The 19,396-nt window shown below is 41.3% G+C and overlaps 1 protein-coding gene across 17 annotated transcripts in view; it reads right to left on the bottom strand.

Moving 5' to 3' along the window:
• The window catches only part of FGGY (FGGY carbohydrate kinase domain containing), a 264,828-nt gene that overhangs the window by 36,405 nt on the left and 209,027 nt on the right, over window positions 1-19,396 (bottom strand). For all 17 annotated transcript variants that reach the window (XR_001556977.2, XR_001556979.2, XR_001556981.2 and 14 more), the window contains one exon: window positions 1,906-2,013. Coding sequence is in view for 3 of the 17 variants with exons in the window: in XM_015870644.2 (XP_015726130.1) it covers window positions 1,906-2,013 (108 nt within the window). In the remaining 14 variants the exon portion in view is untranslated. The remainder of the gene's footprint in view (window positions 1-1,905; window positions 2,014-19,396) is intronic.

The following is a 19,396-nucleotide window of genomic DNA, read 5'->3' as shown; positions in this document are numbered from 1 at the left end:
ATGACTCACAGAGTGAAGTATCAGGTAGTATCAGTGTTTTGTGGCCTTTTGAAGTGAGAGTAAAAAGTGAGGTGGCAAAACTAGAGCTATGCAGGAGCAGACTGTATTTGGCTGTATGTATTGGCAGCAAAACACATTCTGTATTGTATTTTTTACAGTCTGAGTCTCGACCGTCATCAGTGTAGAGAAACTTTTATAATGAAGCATATACATCAGAGCACGGGAAGAAAAATACCACGTGCCTGTTCTTTCTGAGATTGACATCAAAGACAAAACTCAAACATGCATTAGAACAAAGCTCTGGCCTAATTGTGGTATTAAATAATTGCTGTAGAACACAGGAACAACTCATAAATCCAGAAATACATCTATAGATAAATATCATATATACATACGTGCTATGAAAATGCTTAAAAAAGAAGTGTTACTGTTAGAATGAAGTTAGACATTTAAATGCCTCAATACCATGACGACAGCTTTACAACCATAATAATGAATGCAATCTCTCTTCCACACCAGTTTACACAGAAACCATTTCTTCCTGTGTATGCAACCTCAAGAGAATCACACGACATCTTTTGAGCACGTTCTACTAAGAGAGCTTTTGTAATACACCTTCATTTACTTCCAGTTGACTTTTGCTAAGTGTCCCTAACAAGCACATGGGTTTTGCAGCATTTTCTTAGACGACCATTGAACACCTTGTTCTCTGGTACTAGAATGGAATCCAGTAGTATGTGAAAAGGACAGTTAAAATCATCTTTCGGATGAAGCCCCACGAGGCAGCCAACAAAACCCATTTGATTTGCTGCATCCTCTCCAGGGCTTGGTTAAATGCACCCACTTTGCATTAAGCACATAGAGACTTCTCTCAAGAGTGTTTTTTATGAAGTATGCACAAGATTTACCCTTTTTCCCTTTGAAGAGGGAAATTTGTGATAATTGAATCTTACTTCTGGTTGTAGCTGTTACCTGTAAAATGGGACACTTTGGTTCCAGCCTTGACTTGACCTGAAAAATGTAACACACACATCCCACCTGCTGCAAGAGTGATTTAGGCAGGAGGCTCAGTGCAGGCAGGAGATGGGATGGGAACCAGAGGTGCAGCTGGGGACGATGCTGACTGTCCCTCTGAAGGTGTGACACTGTACAGACAGGAACCAAAGATTCACGTGGCCAAGGACTGCACACGCGAAGGAACATCAAGTCACAGCTCCCCATTTAGGGTGTACCTGGGCTTCCTGATCCAGGATTATTTCTGTTCCTTGTACAGTGACTGTCTCATATGGAATTCATAAATGCGGTGATGCTCAACTCTGCTCCTTCCAGGACACGTGCATCGATCATGAGGATTTGAAAACATGGGTGGTGCTAAGTCTGAGTAAGACAGCAATTATGGCTGCAATTTGTGGAAGGCCAAACACACCTGTATGTTTGGAGCTCACAGCTTGTCCTTGCAGGAGCAGGCCCTGTTTCCTGCGGCTCCTCAGTAGGAATTTGGCACCTTGCCTCTAAAGGCAGGTCACGCTGATTGAGCAGAGAAACACGGAAGCATGCACTGAGGTCTTCTTGACCTCATGTGTACATTCCTTCATCTCAAAGCCTACCTCATCCTCTTGCTAACACAAAGTATGAAAGCCTACTTGCCTGTAGAATTATGAAAATAACCACAGCAGTTATCAAAAAAGGACTACATGCCCTTAGTGCTTCCCACACACATAGAACCTCCTATCAGAATGGCAATGAACAGGCTGTAAGGGCATAACAAGCAGCTAATTGTTTACTGCTTTCTCCTATTATCTTACAGGGATGCTTCAGGATCAGCTCTGGCTGAACTGGCTGTGAAGCCTTCCCAGATGACTGCAGTCAGTTCCCATCTTGAGCTCTGTGCTTACACACACTTACCAGTTTTCCTGTAGCACTTTGACCTCCTTCATTCAGCCACAGTCCAGGTACCATAGCAGAGAAATAAGGCCCCCAAACACCAGGAACAAAAATGGGTGTTTCGCTGACCTGGAAAAGTAAGAAATAGCCTCAGTGACCTGTTAAAGTAGGTGCTTCACAGCTATCAGAATCCAATAGCGATTCGTGCTTCTCAACTGAAGTTACCAACATCAGTAAAAATGTGTAGGTGGAGATTTACTCTAAGGAGAATGTGAAGAAATATGTTCCCCATTTGCATCATTTCCAGATGACATGATACAGCTGCAGCTACTGACTGCCCAACTCCTATTTCTCCCACTCACACCCATTTACACAGCAGCTGGGCCTGGCCACACCAAAGAATGAACTTTCAGGCATAGGAACTGCATTTCACATGGAGAAGAGCTTTGCTCCTTCATTAAAACACCCTAGTTAAAACGAGCATTTGGATAAAACATTCTGTGCTTGTCTGTCAGCAGAAAACACAGCTAACCTGACCAGGGAGCAGTGCTTACAGAGCACTCATCCTGTGTGTTTTCATAGCTGAGAATCAAAGGGAAATCCAGCTGACAGTTCCCAGTAAGGTGGTTCCTTGTGTGGAACCCAGCCTGGATGGCAGGGAGTTGCTTGTCTGAAGCCAACAGGAAACCCCTGCCTAGGTCAGCTTCAGGTTCTGTGTCTTATTTAGTCATAGCACTACAGAAAACTCTCCTTCCCTCTGTGAACCCTTACATCAAGGCTGTGCTCACTTTAACAAACTGATAGAACATCTGCATCTACAGTGATGCCCTGTCCCCACACAGCACTTCAGTGGCTAGATCACTCAGGATGTGGGAGACACTGTTTCATTTCCTTTCTCTGCTTCAAAAGACGCCAATTACCAGTTTATAAGGGTGGAGGGCACTTCTCTTCCTCTTAATAAAGCTATCAATAGACTAGATAGACTTTCTATACTTCCTTTAGAGTCCAGAAAGAAAGGCTAAAGAGGTACGACACCTAGCCTAGCAAGCAAGGCACAGAACACAGGATGTGCTACAAACCAGCATTAACTGTCACAGCTGAGCATTCTGTGCTGTTCAAACATGAGAAATCCTGCATCAGGGACTGAAGAAGACAGCTCATCCATCCCTATAGGTAGATGGCCTGTCCTCCCATTTGAAGAGTGATTCATGTCACCTCTTCCAGAACCAGCAGGTTGAGACGTTCAAGGTACATGCAGTCATAAATTCAATGGGAAAATAGGATGGCAGTACAGTCCTAAGACATCAGACGGTGCATGGATGCACTGCTCACTGAGCTGTGTTAATGAAAGGAATAAATCTGCAGCTGCTGCTCTCTAGAAGGTAGGAAATGCCTCAAGAGGAGGAAACAAGAATTCCCTAACAATGTTGAGTCTGCATGTTTGCAACACAGAGACAACAATCAAGTCAGCTCTCAGTCAATGGGACGATGCTTTTTTGTATTTAGAACTTGTTCTTTATTAGAAAAACTCTGCACCCATTAAAGGATGCTTGTGGATTGCTGTTGATTTCAATAACACCAGGATTTCGCATCCAAATAGCTCCAAGGAACAGTAAACAAGAATTCAGCTCTGTTTCTGTTCAACTCAATGCACATTCTCTGTATATTTAAACAGGCCAAACTTTAAAGGCTGTTTCTGCTGGGAAATGGGGAATATGCTGTACGATGCAGTTTACTGGCATTGGTGTATCTCACATGTTTAGTAAATACACCAGCAGCAGGGAGGGTTCTGCGCAAACAACAGCCTGCTTCAGCCATCGCCTGACATTACAGCTGATCCTCGTCATGAAGTTAAGCAGAAAAACAAAGCAACAAAGACTGGTTGCTCCAAATACATCATGACAGTTTCAAGCTATCCTGATTTCTCTTTGGAACGCATCTAATAAGAAGTGAGTTCTGCTCAACCCCCGTATCAGCTGTAGGACACGGACTTACTTTCACTAGAGGTATCCTGCACATGTGTCTGTGCGTCTGCGTAACGTTTTGGCTGACTAAACCCATTAAAGAGCAAGAATAGCTGCACTGAATTTAAAAAGGCATTTATGACTCCAAGTGGACAGAGCTACGTCAAAAACATCGCAAAGACATTTGGTTTTGTTTTGTTTTCTCTTAAAACTACAAATTAATTCAGCCTTGGGTTTTCAACACCTCTATGGGGCAAGCCTTCTCTTACAATGTCACTAACAAAACAAAGCACAACAAAAAGTACTGGTTAAATGTTTCTAAAACTTAGAAACCTAAAATAAAGTAATCCTTAAACCAATTCCACATTGCCAACCATACTAAGAACACAGATTAAAACTGCCAAACACTATCTGCTCCAAACTGGCAATGGGAGCACGCAGAGAACCCCAGCATCCTGTCTGGTCCCTGTGGCAGGGGGCTGGAACATGATGATCCTTGTGGTCCCTTCCAACCCAAGCCATTCTATGACCCCCTCACACAGGCATAGGCACAGCACATCTCACTGCAGGTGGGAAGAGACCTTCAGGGCAGAAGGGATCTGCTTGTTGGAAGCCTCCCCGAAACACACTGCTGAACAGTGGGAAGAGACCAAATGTCCTAAGGATATTTGAGGCACAAAGATGCTTTATGAATACATGGCAAGTTATAAACATAGAAAAGGACAACATAGTTTAAATACATTATGAAGATAGATACCTATATCTTTCTTCTGATCTTACTCCACCATTTATCATACCGTCCTGCATGTCTGAGTGTGCCAGACTCAGTTGTTTTTGTGCCACTAAGACCATGTCACAGAATCAAGGAGGAAAAGGGACCTTTTCAGAGTTTTCTATTGCCTTCAGACACTCTTATGATGATACAGATGGATCAATGTGGTGTCATTTTATTCCTTTAATGAGCTTAAGAAAAGCCTTAATCTTTTTAGTAGAAGACAGCATCTGTTTTAGATTCATGGTCAATTGATTTTTATTTTTAAAGCAAATAAGAGATGACATCCTTCTTTGTAAGTTAAAATACACGTTCAAAAGAAACTTCATGTTTTCTTCCTTCTATTTAACTTAAGTCCATCCTGCAGCACACTCCTATTGTGAGGCATGTGAGTGTTTATTATTTTTTACATACAGAGAAACTGAAACACAGAGAGAGTCGAGTTACTTGCCCCCTGCTGGGTGTCGGAATGCTCTCTGCACAACAATCACTGCAGCGGGCATTTGAAGACAGGAGATGTGAAGCATTTGATCCTATTCCCACAGACTATTTCCCCATCTATGATGGTGTTACTTACAGAATTATTATACTCCATAACTCCACCTCATGGTTCATCTGGCATTGGATGGAGAAGAATTCTTTCATGCAGGAAAATGTCACCTTTCCACGTCTCCCCAGTACAGGATCATAAAGGTTGGAAAGCACCATTAAGATCAAGTCCAACTGCCAACCCATTGTCACCATGCCCACTAACTGTGTGCATTGCTACTTCTTAGTCCTTTGCTTCAGTTGGGAAGAGCATTAAAAAGTTGCAAGGTTTCCACTCATTTTAATACAAAAAGAGAAGTTCAACATCTGAAAGGGCAAATAAGGAGGAAGAGGTTCTGTCTGGGAGGACTTAACCTCAGTGTGTGCTCTATAAAAGAGCATACTAATATGTAAGATATGTAAACATATAGAGCAATCAGAAACAAATGATGAATTCGATTTAATAGTATTCAGCTGCAGTGCAACTGCCTGAAGGCACTTTTTGTTATGAACAGATCATTTGGATGAGTTACAGACCAGATTTCTACATGGGTATGTGCTAGGAAAATCAACGTCAACCTATCTGAGATCTAAGAATGTATCACCAGCACATCTGGCAGCTCACAGGAATGAAATATGTCCTTAAAAGAGATAATGCTGTATGGAAGTAAGCTAAAGTACGAAGGAACCTGTTCAAACGGCACTAGTACAAGAATAGCAGCATATTTAGTTCATCCCTCCCCCACTTGCCTCTCCCTCTGAAAACAAAAAAAGGCAGAAAAACTTCTATTGACAAAGATAGGTTAAAAAACCACTGCTTACTGCCTCAAGGTTAACTTACAGCTCATGGAAGATAATGAAAACTACCACATTTAATCCAAACTAAGTTTAACTTTCCCAAATGTCATCTGGTACAGATACTGGAACAGAACACAGGCCTTCACTAAAGAACCACAGAGGAACGTGGCTGTTCCATGGAATTAGCAAGACAAAAAGCAAGACTTATCTGCCTTAGCTTTGTTTTGCTACATTAGCCATAAGCACTGGGCACATGCTTGTGTTTCCTCATCACTTCTGTGTAAATGTTACAGAAATTAGAATGAGATAAAATAAAGCAGGAGACAGCAGTTGTATGGAAGTGTGAATTCCAACACAGTTTTCTTCCTTAGATGACACCTTCTGTTGCTGTTATATGCCTATGAAAACTTCCTAATAATGCTGTTGGAGAACCTCGCTATTACTTGAAAAGTAAATCTCTTTATTAACAGGGGACACTGCTATATATACAAGTCTTTCATTTTCTTTTCTTTTTTTCTTAATATTGGGCCTGTGATTTCAGCCATCAGATTCTCTATTAATTAGCAGAGGCAAAAAAGAAAATCAAACTATTCTTGAACTACAAAAGCCAAATTAAGTTCTCATTCTACTGTCACTAATTATTTAGAGTAAGAGCTTACTAATGAGAAGCTAGTTCAGAGAAGCTGTTTCAAAATCACTTATCAGTTCCCATAGCCAGATATTCAGAACAACAGCTGCTTTCGTTATGCTAAGGCAGGTATGAAAAAGAAATCTAAGACATTAAAGGAGAGTAGGGTAAGAAACAAGGAGTAGCACTGGATCAGTCACCAACTAATGAATGCTCTTTGCAGGTCTGGACTTTGATCATTGACAGGTCAAATGCTTTCATTAAATTCCTTGCTGACTTTTAACTTCCAAACTTTCTATCTTACTGTAGATTAAGAATACTGATATTCATTCATTGCAAGGGTTTTACGTTGATGCATTAAATCCTGTATTAAGAAAAACCGTATCATTTTGCTTCTGCTGACAGATGGGTCTTAAATAGCTATTTGGCCACAACTTTCTAACAAAGAATGAGATTAATTAAAAAAAAAAAAAAAAAAAAAGGAGAGAATTCAAAGGGAAACCCAAGAATGTTTCATTTCTGGGTTTCTGGTTCAAATTCAGGTCACACTGATAGCTCCTGGATGTATGATGTATATTATGGAGTAGAGTTGGGGTGCACAGCTGGTTTCTTCACAGTACTGATGATTACTCCATGGTTGCGATATTGGTACCACTTCTCAAGCACTAAACAGGTTTCAATCTTAGCTTTCCCATAACTCTGAGGGCAATTCTCCTGGTCAAGGTTATGATGAGTGCAGTCAACTTATTAAATGTATATATAACAAGCACTAATTATACAGTAAACACACATCAATATTCAAGCTTTAGCCCAATATTTCAGGAAATAAGATCTTGGAACACACACACAAACATACTTCAGAACACAGAGAAAGTTAAAATTAATTAATAATCCATTCCCTAAAGGTCATATGCCACCAGTTATTTATTTGATTATATTTCAAACTTGCATCCTCTGACCACCACGGGTTTGCAATGTATCTGCATAGCTTGTGGTGGCAAGTGACATAGCTCTCCTCCCTGTGACAGGTTGGCATTCCATGGGCCATCCACAGGGATAGAGTTGCTCTCCAGTGATTTGAGGGCAAGGCCACAACGATTTTTGCACAGAGCTAACTTTATCCCACTGAAAGCATGGAAGTTATTGAGTAAAGACCACACTGAGACAGAAGACGGACTTTGGGATTCTGCCTCAACACATCCAACCACAGATGACTTTGGGAATTTATTTACAGGCAATTTAAGAGTTCTGATTTACGTGATGAAATCACTTTCATAAATGCCTTCCTGAGCATGGACACCATCATGTCTTGCAAAGGCTGCCTTGTGGGTTTACCAAAGAAACCTGGAAGGTTACTAAACCTTAGCAACTGAGAATGAATGAAAGCAAAACAAAACTGAATAGGTACATCTGTGGAGGTTAAATAAGAAAACAAACACATGACATCAAGTGGCATTTTTTTCCTGTAAAAGACACTACAAGAAAAGGTCTCCAGCTGTAGAGCCAGCCAAGGTTGAAAGAGACAGACAAGAAAGGCAGATATGATTCAGTGTGTGACCTGCAGTAAGAAAGCCAGCCCAGCTTACAACAGCTTAGTAAGAGCAACACAGGATCCACACAGGCCATGCATGACAATATAGAAACACACAAACATCTTTTTGATTTTGCTGCTTATTCTTCACTTGGTGGCATCACAGAATTGTGTGACAAAACCAAACCAATCGTATCCACACTACGACCCTTCAGTACAAACAGTTGGCTTTCTGAATTTCCCATAGAGCACTGACTGCTCTACAACCTGCACACCAAACAAGGTATGAGATTAATGCCCAGTGAAAAAAAAAACCCACACATGCCTAGGACAATACCTCATCTCTGAAAATACTCCAGGTGACTTATACAATGGGATTATACATTGCTCAATCTGGCTTTATGCCTCTCAAGAATTAATTAGAGAAAACTTGCACTGAAATTATTAACATTTTCACTGTGAGATTTTTATTCGAGGCTAAATGAGGAAAGTTATTTGATTTTTTTATTCTGATTATTAATGAAAGAATCTTTTGAATTGCAATAATATTATTTACTCAACTTTATATTTACGGGCACAAAGATAGAGTTGTCTGGAGTGCTGCTCCTGGCCTTGGGATCCACAGCCTTAACTTGTTCAAACCCGCATGCTAACCACCAGCTTCCTCAGAATTATGCTGACGTACACTGCTTGAACCTGGGCTAGCACTTCTATTTAGACACATCAGTCATCTGATATTCAAAATGCCAGAGACATATATTTCCCATTGATATCTGGAACACTAAACATGATGCCTTCAGTTTAGATACCCAAGAATTGACTCAGGAACTCACCCTTAGGAGGGTATGGTGGCCCTAGATTTTAAGTGTCTAGAATTAGGAAAGCTAGCATACGTCCACAAAGGTGAGAGACACCTCCTTGAAAGGGAGACAGTGTGTAGTTAGCAAAGGAAAAGGGAGTTTGTTTGCTTCTGCATGCCCATGGTCCTTATTTAAAACGAATAAATAAATTAGGGAATAAGAACACTTAAAGACAGCTCATGCAGTCAGAGCTTTGTTTCTTAGGAGTATGAGTGCAGCCAACAGTGAGTATGGTACCCATACGTCTTGGGTACAGCCACGTGAATAAATAATTAAAAGCAAAAATAGGAGGCCAGTTGCCTGGTAAAAACCACCTCTACTCATCATCTTTCTGCGGCGTATCATGTGACAAATCCCAGGGACCTTGCACATTCCACAGGAAACCAGGGCCAGGAGTGCTACTGCAAAGTCGCTGACAGTGTGCAAATACACCCTATAGATTACACAGTTGATTTCTTCACATGCCTATACACTTAATTACTTGATTACCAGCTTGGCAATTGCTTTGTCTATATGCTGATTTTAAAACTGTTTCCCTTTATTTTTAGATATCAGACTTACAGAACAAGCTTGCAATGGTATCAGCCTTCAGAGAATAGTTCAATGTTAATTAGGAAAACTGAACAACTGAGACTTCTTTTAAGCCGAGTAATATTTTTCATATTATTAAAGTCTACCATTTTTCTTGAGTGGAAAACAATGCAAGACTGGCCCCTACCTACTAAATCAAATAGGGTGAGTGTTTTATTTTCACTCTGTGTTACCTGCCTGGTCAGAGCTAGGCAATCCAAAGTTAAATTTGGCTCACTGCATTTAGGGCTGCATTAGACCTTCCCTGCTGTTTTCTTCCTCACAAAGAAGGAAAAAAAACAGAGTGGGTGCTCCAGTCCAGAAATGATATGGAAATCCACACAATGTACAGCACTTAGCACTGAGCTTTCACAAGGCCGACAGCCGCGTCCTTGCAGCTCCTTCCCATTCAAACAAATATTTCCCTAGCTCTGTGTAAGGAGAGTGTCCTTCCACATACTTTATGATAAAAACAGAGACAGCCTACAAACACATTCTTCTCCCCATGCCATAATAAAGGCATTATGAGCAGGAAAAGTAATATCACAAACTCATTGTGATCCACAACCCACTATTCAAAAAGGGGAGAGTACACCATGGAAAAACATACAAGGGACTGTTAGGAGGCGCAATGCATCTCTGTCACCTCATCTTTTACGTACCCAGGAGTGCTCTGACCACAAAAGGTGAGAGCACTACATCTGAACAATGCATTCAAGTCTCATGCCAACTTATGCTTTAATTTGCCAGTTTGCAAAACATTGGAGCCATAACAAGACATGAGTGTTTGGTACTTGGCTACTTCAAAGCACAGGCTGGAAGATGGGCACAGCTTAATGGTATCTATATCACACTACTTACATACAGACACTCTGTCAGATGAGCAATTCAGTGAGAGAGGAAAGAAAAGTCATTGTCCATGAATAAATACAAACTTCTCAGCCTTCTATGAGATCTGCAGAGTTGGCAGCTCTCCTTTGACAGCCATCTCCTGATGGCTCAGATGTGACTCTACTGACCCACTGTGAGCAGCACACTCACCTGCATTCAGGTGGGTAATGCACCCATGAGACTCTACAAACTCCAAGTTATATATATATATAAATACATATATATATATTCATGAATTGGGGTCACTGACCTCACGTATGATGGAAGATGGTGGCAGTTCAGAGTTTGGTTGCACTACCATCTTTGAAGTTGGATCAAATGCTGTTCATGTAGAACTGAATCCCACGGACAGAAAATAAGGACACTAAGACCTATCCTTGGAATTGTGCAACAGGCAAGAGACTGAAAACGTAGAGAAGGATTCCTGAAACCAAACATCTCTTGTGTCTCTGCACTGGAAAGCAAACAGTAGGTGCACAAAAGTATATTATTTTTCTCTTTTCACTCTCAAAGGCCAAGATTTCTTATATAAATTGGCAAAAAAAAAAAAAAAAGTTGTAATCTATTAAATTATTTTCAGTGTCCAAAAGAGGGGGAAAAAAAGTCCACATTCCTCATGGGTTGAGAAGTTTTTTGCTAAGCACTGAATAACAGCACCATACTGATTTATATTAATTTTACTTTTCAAATGTCTGGATATAGATATACAGATTAACCTTTTTCTGCTCATATTTACTGTGCCGCCTTTCTTGAAATGGGAACCACAAGTGTTTTGATAAATGGACCGAAAGGTTGTCTGGTTACACAATAGCTTCTACTTGTATCCTCTGCTGAAATACTATTCAATGCTTCTCTACAGCTACACTGCTCCATGAGTCACAGCAGTTACTTCTATGCCTCTCACAACAACAGTTCACTGGGGATACAGGGCTTCAAATGAGCGGGAACAATTTATGCCACTCATTTATTTTTACTTCTCTCCCAGTGATTGATTCTCACTGTCACAAAATGCCATTTGATGTGACAATTATAAATCTCCCTGCGCAGACAACAAACTGCAGGACGTTTGAAATATTCACTTTGTAAGACTGAATTTGCTGCTATGCTAAATTAAATTCCTGAAAGTTTACCACAACAGAAACCAACTCCTCTCAATGTTGTAACAACAAAAGTAAAAAAAAGCCTAACCAAAAGATGCATGTAGCTCAGTAACCTGTTAGCAGTGCCTATAGCAGATGGCTTAGGGAAGACAATAGGCACGGGGTGACCATACAATAATCCTTCCCCAGAATATCCTCCCAGTCTCCAGTATTTCTGTTCCCATTTCCAACCATCATGAGATGCCAAATCTTTAGAGGAGGCTGAGATTGCAGACAAAGCACATCTTGCATGAACACTAGAAATCTCTCATTAGAAAATACATTTATTATAATGCGACTTAGAGATCAATACGAGTCTCAGAAAACAACATGGGAGTTTTGTTTCTGTGTTGTTGTTTTTTCTTTTAATGTCTCAGCACTATCCCTGTAGCTCGCAGTCTCTCTGCTTCAGTTCTGGTTCCTAAACAAATATGCCAGAGATTTGATTTGCAGCACTACCTCATCTTATGACACCAGCAAGACCTTGCCCCAACCTGAAAGGTTAGGAAATGCGCACACAGAACAGCTATGATACAAATACTGTGACTGCTCACCTCACATGCCAGACAGAATAACAATCCTGTCCTCAAATAACATTTCAATATCCCTGAGGTTGTCTCAGTGCAGTCTGAAGTGGGCCCGTTCCTTGTCACTGTGACTAGACCTACAATATGTCGGGCCAGCACAGGAATACATTGTCCATAAGGGTCCCACTGACCCTTGTTTTTTTCTCTTGAAAAGTATTTTCACTGTCATCTCTAACATACACGGTAAGTAGATGAAATCCTGACAGCCCAACTTGGCCAACACATTCTGTTGGATGGTGACAACCCTGAAGAACTCAAAGCTTAGTAGCTGATGCAACAGAAATTTAAGGGAAGGGTGGGAAACAAATCCCAGGTGGCACTTAAACAGGTGGCTCAAGTTCTCTTAATAAGGATCTAACATTCCTTATTATTTACAGGGTTGAATTATTGTACAAAATCTGTATTTCTCACTGCAACAAGTGCAAAATGTCAAGGAAAAACTTTTCAAATGAGGTCTGGTTTATTTATCTATTTCGGATGCCCTTCCCATGCACCTTAAGATGTTACTTACTGCATAATGCAGTACATTTTAGAAGGAAGTTTCTTTACTCTTTTTCACTATTCTTCAGGTAACCTCCTCAATTAGTGCAGGCCGCTACTGACAACAGTATCAAACTTACATGTAAAACTAATCTTCTTTTACCATACCTCTGAGTTAATGGAAGTAGATTTGTGTTATATGGGATATGCCATCACACGCTATTTTAAACATGCTTTTATTTGAATAGCTAAGTGGGTAAATCCTGAGAACCTTACTTGGTGTTTATTCAGCCCTTACTTACTGAGACAAACTCCCAAGGTCAGATAAACACTGGGAGAGAAACTCAGGCCTTCACCCACAGTTATAAACAATGAACTCAGCATAAACTGTGATTCCCAGCTGACACTGGGAAAAAAGCAGCAGCTAACGTTTCTCCTCATCTGTGTCCAGAATGATTGTATGAAAAGAGATTTACTTCCTTGTTAACAAACTTTGCCCCATCTCAGACACTGAAGGAGGGTAAATTGCAGAACAGATAGAACCAGGAATAACCACATGGCACACCAGCAACATTAACCGCCAGTTGGGATTCTGACCCCAAATCCCATAATACTCTCCACAAATACTGCTACATCCAAACTTTTAAAACTAACACAAAACAATGAAGTGGTTTTTCACGCAAGCACTGTACACTCCCTTGAAAATTGTATTTAATCATTTCAAGGCCCAGAGACATCCCAGAAGATGAATGAGGACGTCCCTCATAATCTTTCATTTGAATCTTAGTCATTCCTTCACAGTCCTGCTAAATTCTGAGGAGACTGGCATCAGAGAAGGACATCACTTGTCCTTTTGGCTCACCATGAGATCCAGACACACTAAGAGAACAGGCTGCTTGATAAACTCATGGCACCAAACAAAAACAGAACATCCGTTATACAGAAATATGTTTGCGATCTGAAGGAGTCCCCCATCTGTCTGCCCCAGGAATGTCAGTATGACACTCGGGTTTGATTAAGACTGTGAGATTCAGGCTAACATTTTCCTCTTGGGCTGTAGGGAGAAATCTGAGTTGGTCAGTTTGCAGCACTGATCAGATGCCATACCTGTCATATAAAAAAATACTGAAAACAGGAAAATCTTCTGTTACAAAGGAGGGCCACAGCTGCTGATAAGCTGTTGTGAACATAAACAATAATAGAATAGAACAGAAATCAGTTGTTTTAGATAGTTTCCTTGCTGTAGAATCTAAACTCCCCCTTCTATGAGAGCAACAAAAACCCCCCAAGCCCTATTAAAATACATAAGAGCTACAGTTAAGAATCAAAGATACAAAGTGCTGGCTGCCAGGGCTACTAACAGGTAACATTCAATCCCACAGTAGAGTACAAATCATGGGACAGTATTTCTGGCGGGCAGACTAGACAAATCTTACTAGTGCCAGCATAGGTAGGTAAGAAGTCCAGCCGCATGCTCATGCTTTCTAAGGCAAAACACGAGTCAAGCAGTGACAAACAGGAGATGGGCCCTATTAGGGGACAGATCTGGAGCGAGGCCAACATAAGCCTTCACATCCATTGTGCCTGCGTCATAGAATAGAAAATCCAGAGAAAGAAGAAAACACATTTGGTTCATGCATTTATCACACGGTACAACAGTGTCATCTGCAGCACATAAATGCTGTCATTTTAGAACAGGGAAAAATCTTGCATGCTTAAACATCCTTAGCAGAATGTCTCACTCAGATACATGGTTCCGAAGCACTTTATAGGTGCAGATTATAAAAGTAAAGATTAACAATTAAAAACATGCTAAACTACAGCGTCTGTAGTTTTTTCCATCTAAAAATAATGAAATAATAGTTCCCACTCTCTTACTCCATTCAGTGTTGCAAAGAGCCCCGAGACCACCAAAGAGAAGACACTGCAGAAATGCTTAGTATTATAAATCAGATACCCTAATGTGAGGCTGCATGTCACACAGGATGGTTTGCAGCCAGCTGCAATACAAAAACCACTGCATCTGCTGGAATTTTCAAAGGAAGCGTTTACACTGATGTCAGGGAGACGCCTGTAGAATATCAGCCCTCATAGAGTCTCCAAGCAGAATATTTTTCAAAGCATTTGCTCTATCCCCATCTATTCTTCAAGTCTTTGAACTCACATGATCTGTTCACAAAAGGAAAGGAGATTGGACTACAGCTTCCTGGAAATGTTGCTAAGCATTATCTAGGGCATGCACAACCCAGTGACTGTTCCATTTCCAGATACATCCCCATGAACAGCTTGATTACCCACAAAGCGATGAGATGCAAAACTTGGGTTTCTGTGACGGGCATGCACTGAATAGGAATGTCCTATTCCCCCAGTCACCAAAGCATACCTGAGCTTTGAATTATGCCAGGCCAGGAACAAAGAAATATTGCTCATAACAAAAAACTTTTAATAACTCATTTTCTGAGAAACTCTTTCATCTCTGCCAAGCTTCAGAAAAGGCTGGGAGGCAAGCAGAAATAAACATTATACAGACTCACCACTGCTGGCTCTAAAGTAAACTCTCCTACTTCCTATTTACATTTTAAGATCTGAAGCTTTGTGGTTTACTAGTTCTGCAAGTAAGTGCTTTGGGTTTTGGAGGCTGCCTGAACATGATGTCCCACCACTACTGAATTCTTCCTAGCTTTTATTAATATAATAAGGAGGTCAGAAAAGCAACAATCTTTTATATGCCCTGCTAGCAGAAATATTTTACTTCTCGTCTTTTATAAACAAAACAAAGCAAACAAAGCATACAATGTCAAATTAATGCCAGCGCAGGGGATATTACAGCTTTGTTTGTTTCTTTTGCAAACCAAGGATGCTAGAACATGGAACGAGGCAGCCTCATTTAAAAAGGGTGTGGAGGATTCTTTGAGGGACAAGAAGAGGGCGGTGGCATTTTTATGGCTATGAAACCCTTTCCAGGGCCATAGGCTGAAACGTACCTAAGCAGGCCCTGTGACCTTTTCCTCAGAAGGCACAATCTGTGTAGAGCAAGGATGGGCAACCTGTATCAACAGCCATGAAGAAAATGTGGTTTTCATCTCATGCAGCCCTCCCTGAATGTAAAATGTCTTCATTAGCCGGGACGTCAGCGCCGTGACTGCTGCCAAACTCAATATATAAGCTAGCAGAACTGCACTGAACGAGGACAGAGCAAGGGAGAGGTTCCCATGACACTAATTTATTTCTCCCATTTGAAAGACACCAGCTCTGTGATTCATATGTGTAGAACTGGCCTTACAGAGGAGGAGAATATTAAAGAAGCAGGAGGCCAAGCGCTTATCAATTTCAAAAGCAGTCACAGGTCATTTCAAAAACTTCTGAGGCAACCCAGAGATTCAGAAGTGTTGCTTTGTGGGTTTTCTTTCCTCCTCTCTCGTCTCACCCTCCCAAACCCAGCCCCTTTCCCCTGGTCAGCAGAAGGACAAGTTGCTGCCTTTGCTGAAGCTGGGTCACAGCCAGCTGGCACCCAGCTCCTCGCTGAGGGCTTCTGGCCCTGTCCCCACCGAGACTGCACGTTTCACAGCAGGGCCGCATGTGCAGCCGTGCTGCAGGGCGCGAGGCTGAAGCGCTGCACACAGCACTTTGCTCAGTGCCATCCGATGAGATTAAATATAGCTGGGAAAGCAAGCACCAGGTTGTTTTGTCTCCGCAAGGTTTCCCTTCATCACAGATGATTTCAAGCAGCTGAAGAGTCCTTCTGTAGTAATTGCTCTAAGGTCTGCTGCTTTAACAACGTGGCATGTTCTGAAGAGGAGACTCTGGTATCAGAGCCAAAATATACGGAATCCACTTGCTGGTCTGGCTCCCACCGAGATTACAGAGATCAGGCTATGAGAACACTTCGAGCCAGCATGTCTCTGCAGCCTCCACTCCAGGATGTACTGTAAAGGACACGTACTGTGCATGCTTTGGGGGTGGAAACGTGCTTTGCACTCTATTTGTGTGAACAAAGCTGGCAGCTTGGGTGGATATTGTGGAGCAATGAAGCTCTATTGTGTTTGCCAGTCATCACGAGAATCAAATGAACAAATTTAGAAGAAGCAAATTGGGCTGAAGTTCCTTTAGAAAAAAAAACAAACAGGCGAAGACTAGTCAGGCTTGGTAAAACAGAATATGGGATATTCTTCCTAAAATAATCCATAGTAAGCACTGAAGCAGCAAAACAAACTGCCCATTTTGCTCTTCATATAGCTGCTCAAACACCATCTCTTAGATGATGTAGTGAATCTAAGATAGAAAATAAACTACTTGTGCCTCTCAAATTTTAGGAAAGGATTGAATCCTAAACTTCAAACTACACATACATTACTACCAGGGGAAAAATGACTTGTGCACCACAGGTGAGTCAGTTCCCAATGACAGAGATTGAGGAGTAACACAAAGATGTAAAGGGAGAGACTCCACCCAAACCAAAAAGATTATCTGCCAATCACAGAAAGTAAGTTTTGCATACAAAGTGCTGATAAAGGAACAGGAACAACAGAAGAATGACCATATCACCAAATGAAGATAACAAACACACCAAAAACAGAGACCTGCAGTAGAAAGGGATAAAACTGTCATATATCAAAATGGCAGCAAATTCAGGTACCCCCCCCCTCTCAGTAAGCTGAAATCAGACCAGACAGTGCTCCCACTAGTTAATGTCCCAGCTGCTTCCTTCAGCTATGAATCCAAAAAGGTGTAACGGCAAGGATGACATTTCCAAAATGGAACAACTGTCCTGCTACCTGTAGCCTCAAACTGCCTATGAACTCATGATAATTTTATTATAAGGGGAAAAAAGGTGAATTTAGTGCCCGTGAGAAGGCGCTATCCCTTGCCGGGGATAGAAATTGCAACATGAACCTATCAGAAAGAAGCAGTGGTACTGCTAGGTTATTAACACAAGGAATACGAGGAGTTTTCTGGTACAGAACACTTTGTGTTGTAGCCGTGGCAGCACAAGCAAAGTTTCCTTTAAGTTCCAAAACTAAGTGTGGGTGCTGGAGCTTAGAGACCCTTTCTACAAAGCAGCAGCCCACACAGAACAGCCAGCCACCGCTGTACCATCACTTGAAAGGAATACCTACACTGCTCAGAGATCAAAGCTACAGCAAATGAATCCCAGCCCAACACTAAGGGACTGACCGTCAGAAGTAAAAGGACAGCTTATTTGCCATTTCAAAAGCAAACTGCACTGATGACTTCTGCTCGGGTAAAGGAGGCAGCAGAATATCACAGAAAATGAATAACTCTCCAAAAATATTCAAAAGACCATCACACCCCATCCCTCCAACCATGGATAATGGATGAGCCCCCAGGTGGCAGTAACTTTCAACAGCTACCTGCAAGGACCCGGCCACGGACCAGTAACCTAATTACTCTGTGCTTTTTGCCTCCTTCACAAGCTAGTTAAGTATCTCAACAGAAACACGGAGCTTTGCATATGCCTGATCATCCAAAACTGTCACTGGTTAATTCCTAGAAGTGGATCTTCTCTTAAAAATGATAGTTTCACCACAAACTATTATAGCCGTGAGTAAAATTAGGTCCCACATTTGTACTCTCTAAAATATCAAAGGCATCACTAGCAAAGTCTTTTGTTCAAGATCTCCAGAGTCCTTGAGGTAATAAAAATTGGGTCGTGGAGTAGTTTCTCTTAAAAATTTAAAGTAAATGCCATGTTCAGGCAATACCTGCTCTGTGACTCATGGAAGATTCAGTCTGAGAGTGGAAATACTGTACCAACAGACACAGCAGCAGCACTCCTACCCCCACCAAGAGGAGGAAGGGAGGGGAGAGCAGCATAGCAGATGATTTCGAACAGTTTCCTGTTACAATCCCTTGAAAAAAATCCAGCCGTACTTTCACCCTGCTTTCTGTTTGCTGAAGTTCTCCTGACAGTTGGTTCTTTCGGTTGCCAGAACCACAACAAAGGACGGCCTTGAGTTTCCACACAGGCCATTTTCTCCCTCTCTCGTCTCTGATCATCTCACAAAGGTATTATTGTTGCTGGCTCACTGGGGCTCAGTGCACCTGAGGCAGATCAAAGGCACTTTTTAATGCCCGCCTGACCACACAGGTCTCTCTCCCACTGCATTAAATTAAACTCGATGATTAATCTCTATAGCCCTGAGGGTCCCTCGGTGCATACGGAGAGAGAAAATATATATTTCTATCAAAACACAAGTATAATATACTTTCATTTTATAGCCCTAATTAAAAAAAGGAACAGCTAATTCCAGCCAAATGCAGCTGCATATAGGTCTCATTAAAACACAAATATAACTGCACTGTATGCTCTGCATTCATTTCATGTAGTGTACATAGGTAATAGATAAAATAACAGTAAACCAAAATCTTTCCATAGATTAAATGCAGACAAGTTTAGAATTTGCTTTTTGTCTGCCTGCTAAAGATTGCTATACCTCTGATCAGATAAGTGAAGGAAGGTAGTCAAGGAAATGATCATAAAACGCTGAGTAGTTACATTTAAATAAACCAAACACTGCACAAGCATCTATTCCTGAGTTTGCATACAAATGATTAAGAGTCTTGAAAGGTTGCACCTTGTCTATGGTGCACATCCTATGCAGACTTCGGGTTAGCTTTAATGACAAAACAGAACAATAATTAACAGCAACGTTGACGTTATCACGTCACTTCTGTTACATTAGCACAGTTAACAGGGCAACATCTCACAGTGTCTTGGAGAATGCACAGAAAAAGTGCTTCTA

Source organism: Coturnix japonica, chromosome 8, assembly GCF_001577835.2.
Source record: "Coturnix japonica isolate 7356 chromosome 8, Coturnix japonica 2.1, whole genome shotgun sequence".
Lineage (NCBI taxonomy): Eukaryota > Metazoa > Chordata > Aves > Galliformes > Phasianidae > Coturnix > Coturnix japonica.
The sequence above is the reverse complement of the archived record's forward strand: the minus strand, read 5'-3'. Positions and strand labels throughout refer to the sequence as shown.